Consider the following 10,066-nt stretch of genomic DNA (forward strand, 5'->3'; position numbering starts at 1 on the left):
GCCCCGCGTTGGCAGCAATTGCTCCATCACCAAACAGGGGAAGGCAGGAGCGAGGAACGCCCTGCTCGAGAGGCAGAGAATCGGGGCAGGGCTGTGATTTCTGACATGGAGCTGGGTCGTGGTGCTGTGCGTTGGGTGCTGTGCCTTGTGGCAGGAGCTGGGTCACCCCCCGGGCTCAGGAGGTGGCAGGTAGGATGCTTTGCTCTCTGGAGATCATCCCAGGGGGTGTTTGGGGTGGGGAAATGCTGAGTCCCCTGCCTTGCTGTTGTTTACCAGCCGTGCCGGGCTGGCAGTGACAGTCCAGGGACCGCAAAGAGCCTGAAACCCTACACTAATGGCTTGGAGCTGCTAATGGATATGGGGCCCTGCCATCCGCTTGGGGCCATCGACACCGCCTGTGGCTCTGCTTCCCCTGCCTGGGGGTGCTGGGGCCGTGGCTGGGCCCCCCTGCCCCATCCCAGTGCCCAGGCTGTGTTGGTGCTGTACTGGGGCCGTGGTGGTGGGCTGGGGATGGAGCTCCGGAGGAGGAGACCTACAAAAAACCCCATCCCCAAGGGGAGCATCTTGCAGTGAGACCCTGTTCCCAGCACCGGGGGGGACCACAGCGGGCAGTGGGACGAGGCTGGGGGGTCTCCAGCCTTGGTGGGCTCCCAGAACCAGCGGGATGAGGCCCTGAGCAACCCGTTCTCAGCTGCACGTCCTCCTTGGTGTCACATCCAGTGTCTGCTGGAAGCAGCCGCCACCGTCTCCCATGGGCGCGCTGCACTCCAGGAGGTCAGGGCGGTCGATGACGGCCCCAGCGTTGTTTATCAGCCGGTTAATCACCGCCAGGCCTCGTCACAGTGCCACCAGCCTGGCCCCAGCCCTGGGTGCTGCCAGGCACTGCTCTGCTCCCAGCCCCTGCCAAAAGCCCGCTCTGGCCGAACGCTTGGGAGGGGCAGGCGAAGAAAAACGCTATTGATTTTGGCTCCCGAAGTGCGATATCAATAATCCAGCGAGGAGCAATTGGGCCTGGCTGGGAGGAGGGGCGGGCAGGCGGATAAAAGGCTGTGAGAGCCGCCCGCGTAAGCGAGCCTCGGGTGAATGTTAGATGAAGCTGCAGGCCGTAAGCGGCAGGATTATGAGTGCCCTGGCCCCAAGGTGGGCAGGAGGGGGTCGTCTTGGAGAGCCCCCAGCATGGGGTGAGCTGGCCACTGCCCTCCTCGGGGGGCTACTGGCTGGATGCTGTTAAGGACGTGGGGCTGGGGAGGATGCTGAGCCCCTCCAGAGCACCCTCCTGGTGCCTAACTCGGGGTAAATATCCCTCCAGGGAGGGAGAAAGTAGAGGATGGGGGCCATGCACCGGGTCTGCATCCAGGCTGCGAGGCCTCGAGCATCCCCACGGTGCTGGAGAACGCCAAGCCCTGCGCCCAGCCCTGCTTTCCTCCCGTTTTCCTCCTGCTTTCCAGGAATGCCTTTGGCAGGAGTGCAGTGCCTCGGCCGTGGGAAGGACCAGCTCTTTGGGGCATGGTGCCAGCTGTCCCCGGGGGTCAGGGTGTCATCAGCCCTGGCAGGTTGGGTGGTCCTGGAGAGGTCAGTGAGAGCTGGCTGCAGCTGGGGGAGTTCTTGGAACACCAAATCCCAGCCTGGCGTGGCTACAGGTGCTCCAGGTTGAAGTCTGGGGGTCCCTGGGTTGGGATGCACCAGGGATTTCCCCGTGCGCAGCAGCTTTAGCCTTTGCCTTGCCTTTCCCAGGGGCTTTCAGCTGGTCTGGGCAGGGACTGGCTGCTGAATCAGGAGAGGGCTGCTCACAAAGAGGGATGGAAAGGGGCAGCGACCTATGGAAGCTGGGGCTGGGGTGTGTGTCCTCATTTCAGGACCTGGCCCCATATCCTGAACCCCTTTCCTGTAACCCCTGCAGCTGGGGCCGGACCGGGGCACTTCTCCAGCACTGAGCGTCCCCGAGGACCGCGGTGCCTGCGGCTTGCACCGGTGTCACGTCCCGCTCAGCCCAGCCAGACGTAATTAGCTTGTTGAATCTCTTCTCCCTCCGGCCTCGCGTTAATCACTTTTCACACTGCTTCCCTCCCGATTCCCTCCGGCCGGGCTCTCGCTGTGTGTCGCAGATGTGCCCGGTGAGGGGAGCGAGGGGACATGGCTGGAAACGGGGCTGCGTCCTGCACCAGGGGTGGGCTGTGACGGAGGGGCAGGGAGGTCCCTCGGCCACGAGGAGGTGAGAAAATCGCAGGTTAGAGATAAAATAGGAAATTCAGAGAGTATGGGAGGGTGTTGGGACGGGTTTGTTGATGTGGGATGGGGCACAGTACCATCCCAGTACGGTGAGCGGGGAGCTTGGGGGAGTCCCCGTGCGTAGCTTGGCTCTGGGGTCTTTGCCACCACACATTGCTTTTGGGGTGGCAGGCAGGGACAGCCTGACATGCAATCTATGCATGCACTGGCACCCGCTCTGCGGCCCCCACAGCACGGCTTTTAGGGCCGGGGGTGTGGAGATGACCAACAGTGGGGTGCCTGTGGGATCTGGGCTCAGAGCTGGCCCTGAAGTCCCTTGGGTCCATGCACGGGCTCTGCCCTCCCCCGGGTGCCCCGAGGGACCCCGGAGGGTGCTGGGGCGGGGAGAGGGAGGGCCGAGGCAGCTCTCCCCTCCCCTCCCCTGCCCTGCCCTCTCCTGCCTCACCAGGTCTGCTGCTGCCGGACCAGCTGGGGCTGCACGGCGGGGGGATGTCGGTTAATGGGGCACCCTGGGACCCTCAGGGGCTGCAAACGGTGGGCATCATCCTGCTGCTCTGCTCCAGCCTCAAGCTGCTCCACGTCTTGGGCATCATCGACCTGACCGGGGGAGGTGGGACGAAAACGGGGACGGGGGCGCAATGGGATGTGGATGTTGTGGTGGACTTGCTCCTCACCTCCTGTCCTGGGGCAGCACGTCCACAGCACATACACAGGAGCTGCGAAGTGCTCAGGGGAGGCTTAGTGTGTTTGGGGGCATTTGGGGGGCATTAGGGTGTAGGATGGTGCCTAGGGCGTCTGGGGGCATTGGGGTGTTTGGGGGTTGGGGTGTGAGGTGTTTGGGAGCTTTGTGGTGCTTGGGTGTTGGGGGGTATCGGGGTGTAAGGGTAACAAAGATGCTGGGGTGCGGGTATATGGGGCATTGGGATATGGGGTGTTGGGATGCAGGATGCCAGGGAGTGGGGTATCTGGGAGCATGAGGCTGGGGGACGGTGTTGGGGTGCAGTTATGTGGGGGGGACGGAGGCTATCAGGAGTGTTGGGGTCTGGGGGCGCTTTGTCAGATGGTGGGGAAAAGCGCTGGGGGAGAGGTGTAGGAGCTGGGGACAGGGCGGGATGGTTGTGGGGTACAGCACCACGTGGGGAAAGCTCCCCCACTGCTGCAGGGTTGGTGCCTCTGGGGGGAGCGTGACTGAAAGAGTCCCCGGCCCCTTCATCCTGCCCGAGGGGCAATGGGCTGCAGCGGGTGCTGCGCTCCCTGCATGGGGATGTGGGTGCTGAGGGCAGGGCTGGATGCAGCCAGCACAAGGACCCCAAATATGTCAGGGCGAGGGATGCAGGACCTGTTGCTTGTGCCTGGAGAGGGCAGGAGTGCGGAGAGCTGCTCAGTGCTCCGGCTTGTCTCGTCTCCTCTGGCTGCCTTCCTGCTCTGTGCCACCAGCAGCCCTGTCTCGGATGAAGATAGATGCTGGCAGACCTTGCACGGGTGTGATTTGGGGCTCGTGAGTCTCCCTCTGCCCCATCCCAGCCGGTGCTGAGGACGCTGCGAGGGGAAGGGGCTGCGGATGGCCTCCCCTCCATGCTGGCAGATCTCGGGGTGGGAGATGGAACAGAGGATGTGTGGATAGGGGCGATGGGGCAGGATGGATGGAGCAGGACGTGTCCCTGCGCAGGGGTTTTGTAGGGCTCCGCTGTTCTTTGGCACCTGTATCCCAGCTCGGCTGTCCCATGAACTCTGCCCTGCTGCTCTGGGTGCCCACCTCCAGGACGGGGACTGTTCCCCGGGCAATGCCAGCCCTGATTTCACTCCTAATGGATGACCGTCTGGTGCCTCCTGGCTCTTGCAGCCACGGCAAGCACCTCGGGCCCTGTTACGCTCGAATCTGTCACCGCTGAGTGATGAGAGCCATTTGTAGAGCTGCTGCTGCTGCAGGACTCATCCTGCACCCCCGGCGGCTGGGGCAGCTCGGTCTCTGCCTTGTGAGCGTGTGTTATGGGGTTAAGGAGAGCAAGGGGGAGTTCTGGCACTGCCTGCTGGTGTGTTATTGCAAGGTCTCCTCCAGAAGGAGGGTGCTGTGACCAGGTCTCCCCAGCCGCAGATCTGCTGTCACCAGGAGGATGCTGGTGGCCGTGGCTCCCCAGGGAGGGCAGGGATGTGGCTACATGTGGGGCTGCCCCAGGTCCTGCTTCCTCCCTGGGGACACCAGGGAGCAGCCCAGGCTCGGGGAAAAGGGACGCCAGCCCCACAGGATGATCTGGATCCGGCCCCAAGAGCTCATCAGCTGCTGGGGGTCAGCACAGAGCTGGGCCTGTGGGTCCCTTCGCAGAGCCCGTGCCCATCAGGCTTCGTTTCAGCACGTGGAGGTGGGGATGGGGAACCCCTTTCCCTGCAGATGCCACCCAAAGTCGGAGGCTCGGTTGGTGCGTGCGTTTTGAAGTCGCTGGGCCGTGGAGTGATGCATGGGAGGCGACAAGCCACTTAACCCGGCAGGCCTCCCGTGGCAGATAAAACACCGGCAGCGCTTGCCGTTTGCTCGTTCCGTGCCAGCCACTCAACAGCTCTCGGGGACGCTTGGAAAGGAGCCGTGTGCCGGGGGCTGGCAGCGGCAGGGCGATGCTCCCCATCCTCCGCCAGAGCCGTGTCACAGCCAGGGTGCTGGGGACAGCAAGGGGACAGCGTGTCGTCCCCAGCAGAGCCCTCGGGCGCACCAAAGCCAGGACAGCAAAGCCCCAGCCCCGGTCGCCCCTCTCCTTGTTAAGCTGCATGTGCTGAACCCGCTCCCTCCCCTGCCCCGGGTCCCCCGGAATCGTGCCCTGTTCGGTTTCCTCCTTAAGAAAATGCCCACATTATTATTATTTTTTTTTCTTTTTTCCTTCTTTATAACAAACTAAAGTGTAACTTGCACCCGACCTGACCTACTGCACGTGCCTATACCTGCTGCCCCTGTGAGTCCAACCACGGTTTACTCTCTGTTGCATCTCTCGCTGTGTGGTTTCCTCCCACCCTCCACCGGCGCTGCGTGTCCTTCTGTCCGTCCATCCCGTCCCATCCTGGGGCTGCTCCAAACCCCCAGGGCTGGTCCCGCAGCTCGGCTCTGCCGGGGACAGGCCTGGGTCCGGAGCATCCCTGGCAGGCTGAAGGTACGATGTCCCTCTGTGAATTAAACCCCATAAAAGTAGCTGGGGCAAAAATCATGCTTTGTGCACAACTGATGCTCGCTTTGAGGAAGGAAAAAAACCTCTTTCCTCACCTGTAGACGGGACCGGGCTACGTGGTCCTGCCAGCACCGAGGTGCTGGCCCTCACCCTTGCCTCTGTCACCCTCTGCCCTCTCTGAGTGGCTTCGTGTGACATTTGTGTGACATCCTGCTGGCTTGGCCACTGACTCTTAGGGCCATCTCCATCACCTGAAAGCCTTGGTGCCACCTGCCCTGCCGTGAGTTCAAAGGGACTTCGCACCTCCCAGCCCATCGCCTGCCTGCCTTTGGGGCCTGGAGCCCAGCACGGCCTTCCTCCCCTCCTCTTCCTCCCCACCCCGCCTGCGCTGCTCATCCTGCGCCGTTTGCTGGCTTGCAGCAGCCTGCGGGGCCCTGGGCGAAGGGGGGAGCGGGTGCGTGGCCGTGGGCCAACAGTGGGGTCAGGATGGGGCATAGAGGGGGTGGCAGGGGGGGATTGCAGAGCGAGGGGACCCGCTGTTTAATCAGGGCCACCCAGAAGCGATGGCAGTGGCCAGGGTGATGCGGGGGACCCCTGGAAAAGGCAAAAGCCCCGCTCCCCGTCCCCTCCTGGCTGTCCTCACCCAGGGTCCCGGGCTCGGGGTGCACGTGGCAGCGGGGCTGCATGGCTGGGCTGGGCGCATGCTTCGCGTTCGGCCCTCGAGGGCCAGCGGGACCAAACCCGGCCCTGCGCCCCGGGGAGGGTGCAGCACCCCGTGAGGATGCCAGCTGGAGCTCAACGCTCAACAGCCCTGTGCGGAAAGGTCCCCAGGGATCAGCATTTGGCTTTGGGGCTAACAGGCAGAGCTTGGCCCTGCCGTCCCCTGGGCTGCTGGGCATCTCTGCTGCGTCCTTGGCGTGCTCCCATGGGTGCACGGAGGTGCTGGGCATGGGTGCTCAGCCCTTGGCCCTTCCAAGACGGGAAGCAGCAGTGCCGGGTTGGTCCTGGGATGGAGCGGAAAGGCCGAGCAGAGCCTGGGCTGGGCTTTGCCTCCCTGCTCCGTGTCCCCGTGTGCATGAGCTGCCTGCGGCCCCGCTCGCCCCCCCGCCGGACGCCCCGGGTCCGGGGGCCGCTGCTCTGTTAACTCTTCTTCTGCTCGGTGACTCCTTCTTTCTTCCAGGCAACCCGCCGGGCCAAACTAAAAAAGCGCTGAAGCAGCGATTCCTCAAACTGCTGCCCTGCTGCCGGCCCAAATCCATCCCCTCGCTCAGCGAAAGCAAGTTGCTTCTTCTTGCCTTTGTGTGTGTGTGTCCCCAGCCGCGCTGCTGGCTGCCGCCCCCCCTGCCCCGCGGCTTTGGGGGGGGGGGGGGGGGGGGGTCAGGATCAATCCTGCCCCCGGAGGGGTCCGATCCAATGGGCTCTGCACCCACCTCGCTCCTTGCCTGCTCCCGGGCTGTTTTTACCCCTTCCAGCGCCCTGGAGTGGCTGCCAAGGGATGCACGGTGGTTGGACCCTCTTTGGAGCTGGCTGGGGGTGGCAGGACCCCCCCGCCCCGGTGCCGGTTGAAGGGCTGGGGGATGTGGCTGGAAGCTCGGTGTTGGTACGGAGATGGAGGTGCGATGGGGAGGGAGGGGGCTGAGCAGGGACAGAGCCCCCCCAACCTGCTCTGGGTGCATTTGGCACTTCAGGAGAGCCTGACCGGGGGTCTCCCTGCCCCACGGTATGAGCCGAGCCCCCCCCAGGGAAGAGGTGAGTATGGGGGGGCAAGGATAAAGGGATGGGGAGAAGCTGTGGGTGGAGAGGGGGGCGCAGAGGGCAGGACGGGGTCCAGACAAGGCTGGGGGGTGTTTGGGGTGGGGGGCAGCCCTCTTGCCAGATACGAATCCCAGTGCAGCACGGACATGTGGGCATCCAGGGTCTCAGCTCCATGGGGCAGATGCACTGGGGGCTTTTCCACGCCCAGCCTGGGCCGTACGTTGGGCTGGAGGGGGGCAGCAGCCCGGTGCCACCCAGGCTGTCTCCGAGCATCCCCTCCTGGCGTACACCCAGCCCTGGCTCATCAGGACACCCCAAAAAGCTGTCGCCCTGAGCGGGCACCGGGGGCCGTGCGGTGCAAAGAGCATCTCCTGCCCGCAGCACGGCGCTGGCCTCAGCCGCCCTCTCTCCCACCGGCTTCCTTGCAGACAGCGTCGAGGATGAGTTTGAGCTCTCCACCGTCTGCCACCGCCCCGAGGGGCTGGAGCAGCTCCAGGAGCAGACCAAGTTCACCCGCAAGGAGCTGCAGGTCCTGTACCGAGGCTTCAAGAACGTGAGTAGCCCTCGGGGGTGCTTTGTGTCCTGGCTGGTGCCCAGGGCTTGCGAAGGCTTGGAGGTGAAAGCAGCATCCAGGAGGTCTTTGGGGGTAGTGGGGGGGAAACTGCAGGGCTTTAGGGAAAGGGAACCCCGAGCCAGCCCCGTGGTGATGGGGTGACACCGTGATTTCCCCTGGCAGGAGTGCCCGAGCGGCATCGTTAACGAAGAGAACTTCAAGCAGATCTACTCACAGTTCTTCCCGCAGGGAGGTAAGTGCAGGTCCCCATCCCCGTGCCCCCGCGGGGCCATGGGACTGGCATCCCCCCCCCCTCACTGTCCGCCTCCCCCAGACTCCAGCACGTACGCCACCTTCCTCTTCAATGCCTTCGACACCGACCACGATGGCTCCGTCAGCTTCGAGGTGAGCCGAGGAGGGGCTGGGGGGTGGCTCGGGGGGGGGCTGATCCATTTGGGTACCGCAGGCCGGGCTGCCCAGACGGGTGTGCAGCTTCACAGGTGCTGGGGGAGTTTGTTAAATTCCCTGAGGAAGTGGGAAAAACGGTGAAAAGCAATATAAAAAAATAATTTTTCTGGGTGGGGTGAAAGATGCACAGCGTCTCTGAGACCCCCCCCCATGGCTGTAACCCCCCCCCCCCCCCCCCCCGCCCCCAGCCCTTGCAGGACTTTGTGTCCGGGCTCTCCATCATCCTGCGGGGCACCATCGATGACCGCCTGAACTGGGCCTTCAACCTCTACGACCTGAACAAAGACGGCTGCATCACCAAAGAGGTGGGTGCTGATACCCACCTAGCTCGGCTTTACGAACAGGTCTGTGTATGGGGTCAGGCCCCCCGACCCCACAGCACCGGCGTGTCCCTGGGGTGGCGGGTGGGTGCGGGCTTCGTGACCCACGCCACGTGCAGGAATGCACTTGAGCACCTTGCAGGTCTTTTGGGGACATGAACAGGACCCCAAAGGGCTGGGGACTGGGCGGAGGCAAAGCCCGGTGTCCACCCTGCAGCCCTGCTCCCTTCCCTCCAGGAAATGCTGGACATCATGAAGTCCATCTACGACATGATGGGCAAGTACACCTACCCGGCCATGCGGGAGGAGGCGCCGCGGGAGCACGTGGAGAACTTCTTCCAGGTGAGCGGGGCTTTGTGGTGCCTGCCCCAAACCTGGCGCGCAGAGAACGCCCCGTGCTGGGGATGAAAGGGGCTCGAGCGAGCAGCAATGCTGGAGCCAGGACAAGAATATGTCACCCTGGTCCTGCCTGGTGCTTGAGGGGGCTCAGGGTGGGTGTGCTGTGTCCAGCCCCCATGGGACCAGGGCTGGGCTGGGGCCCTCCCTGCCATGCCCTCCGTGCTGTGCTTGTCTGCAGAAAATGGACCGAAACAAAGACGGCGTGGTGACGATCGAGGAGTTCCTGGAGTCCTGCCAGAAGGTAAAGCCACCACCAGCTCCGCTCTGGGGCTGGGCCACCTCCCTGTCCCCTGGGGGACCCCTCTGTGCCCCCAGCTCTGCTCAGGATGAGAAGGACTGGGCATCCCAGCAGAGCTTGAACGCTGCTTGTAATCCCTGGAGCTCCCGTCCCGTGGGTCAGAGCTGCCTGACGGGAGCCATGGGGTAACACCAGGTTTGGGGAGAGCTGCCCCGAGAGCCGCTCTGTGCCCCAATCCCCCCGCTCTTCCCCGCAGGACGAGAACATCATGCGGTCCATGCAGCTCTTCGACAACGTGATCTAGCTCCCGGACCTGCCTCCAGCCGAGCTCTCCTGCCACCGGGCCCAGAACCTGCTTCTCTCTCGACTTCTCCTTCGAGCCTCCCCGCTGCTGGCTGCCACCCGGAGATGTGGTCGGCACCGGGACATTCCCTCCCCCTGGGCCAGCCCTGCTTTCCTCAGGGGGCCCCACGCAGGTGCCCCCAGATGCTGGAGTGTGGGCACAACTAGCACAGGGCATGCATCTGGCCTTGGCGGGCATCCTTGCACCCGATCCCAGAGGGAATGCTGCATCCTCGGGCTGCTGTAGGGGCTCCCCTGTGCACAGCATCCCAGGTAGCCACAGCCCCCACACCCCAACCCTCCCCAGGAGCCCCAGCACTGGCTCCAGCCCAAACCCTCCAGCACCACTGTCTAGGAACTAATAAAGAGTCTTGCAGCGGGCACCAGTGCCTCGGCTTTCTCCCCTGCCCCAGCCATGCCCTGACATGGGGACATGTCCTGTACGTGGGACAGGAGGCACCCTCCTCGCCTATCCCTCTCCTTGTCCACCCAGGGTTAATTGCTGTGTGAGCTGTGGGCAGCAAACCCTGCTCCTGGGGGACCTGGTTAGGGTCTTGGTTGGGGGAGAAGGGTACTGCAGGGACCCCACGATGCCTCTCAGGAGGGAGGA

General features: G+C 63.9%; 1 protein-coding gene across 7 annotated transcripts in view; it reads left to right on the forward strand.

Moving 5' to 3' along the window:
• The window catches only part of KCNIP2 (potassium voltage-gated channel interacting protein 2), a 31,411-nt gene extending 21,574 nt beyond the window's left edge, over positions 1-9,837 (forward strand). For 2 of the 7 annotated variants that reach the window (XM_040563295.1, XM_040563296.1), the window contains exons 2-8: positions 7,565-7,689; positions 7,873-7,942; positions 8,024-8,094; positions 8,355-8,462; positions 8,715-8,819; positions 9,055-9,117; positions 9,371-9,837. In XM_040563295.1, coding sequence (XP_040419229.1) covers positions 7,565-7,689; positions 7,873-7,942; positions 8,024-8,094; positions 8,355-8,462; positions 8,715-8,819; positions 9,055-9,117; positions 9,371-9,418 — 590 coding nt within the window. In that variant the 3' untranslated portion in view covers positions 9,419-9,837. Of the gene's footprint in view, positions 1-1,543; positions 2,840-6,561; positions 6,658-7,564; positions 7,690-7,872; positions 8,095-8,354; positions 8,463-8,714; positions 8,820-9,054; positions 9,118-9,370 lie in introns of those variants that run through there. The other 5 variants (XM_040563294.1, XM_040563292.1, XM_040563293.1 and 2 more) reach the window with 4 other exon arrangements.
• Positions 9,838-10,066: the final 229 nt, after the last annotated feature.

This window comes from Cygnus olor, chromosome 7, assembly GCF_009769625.2.
Source record: "Cygnus olor isolate bCygOlo1 chromosome 7, bCygOlo1.pri.v2, whole genome shotgun sequence".
Lineage (NCBI taxonomy): Eukaryota > Metazoa > Chordata > Aves > Anseriformes > Anatidae > Cygnus > Cygnus olor.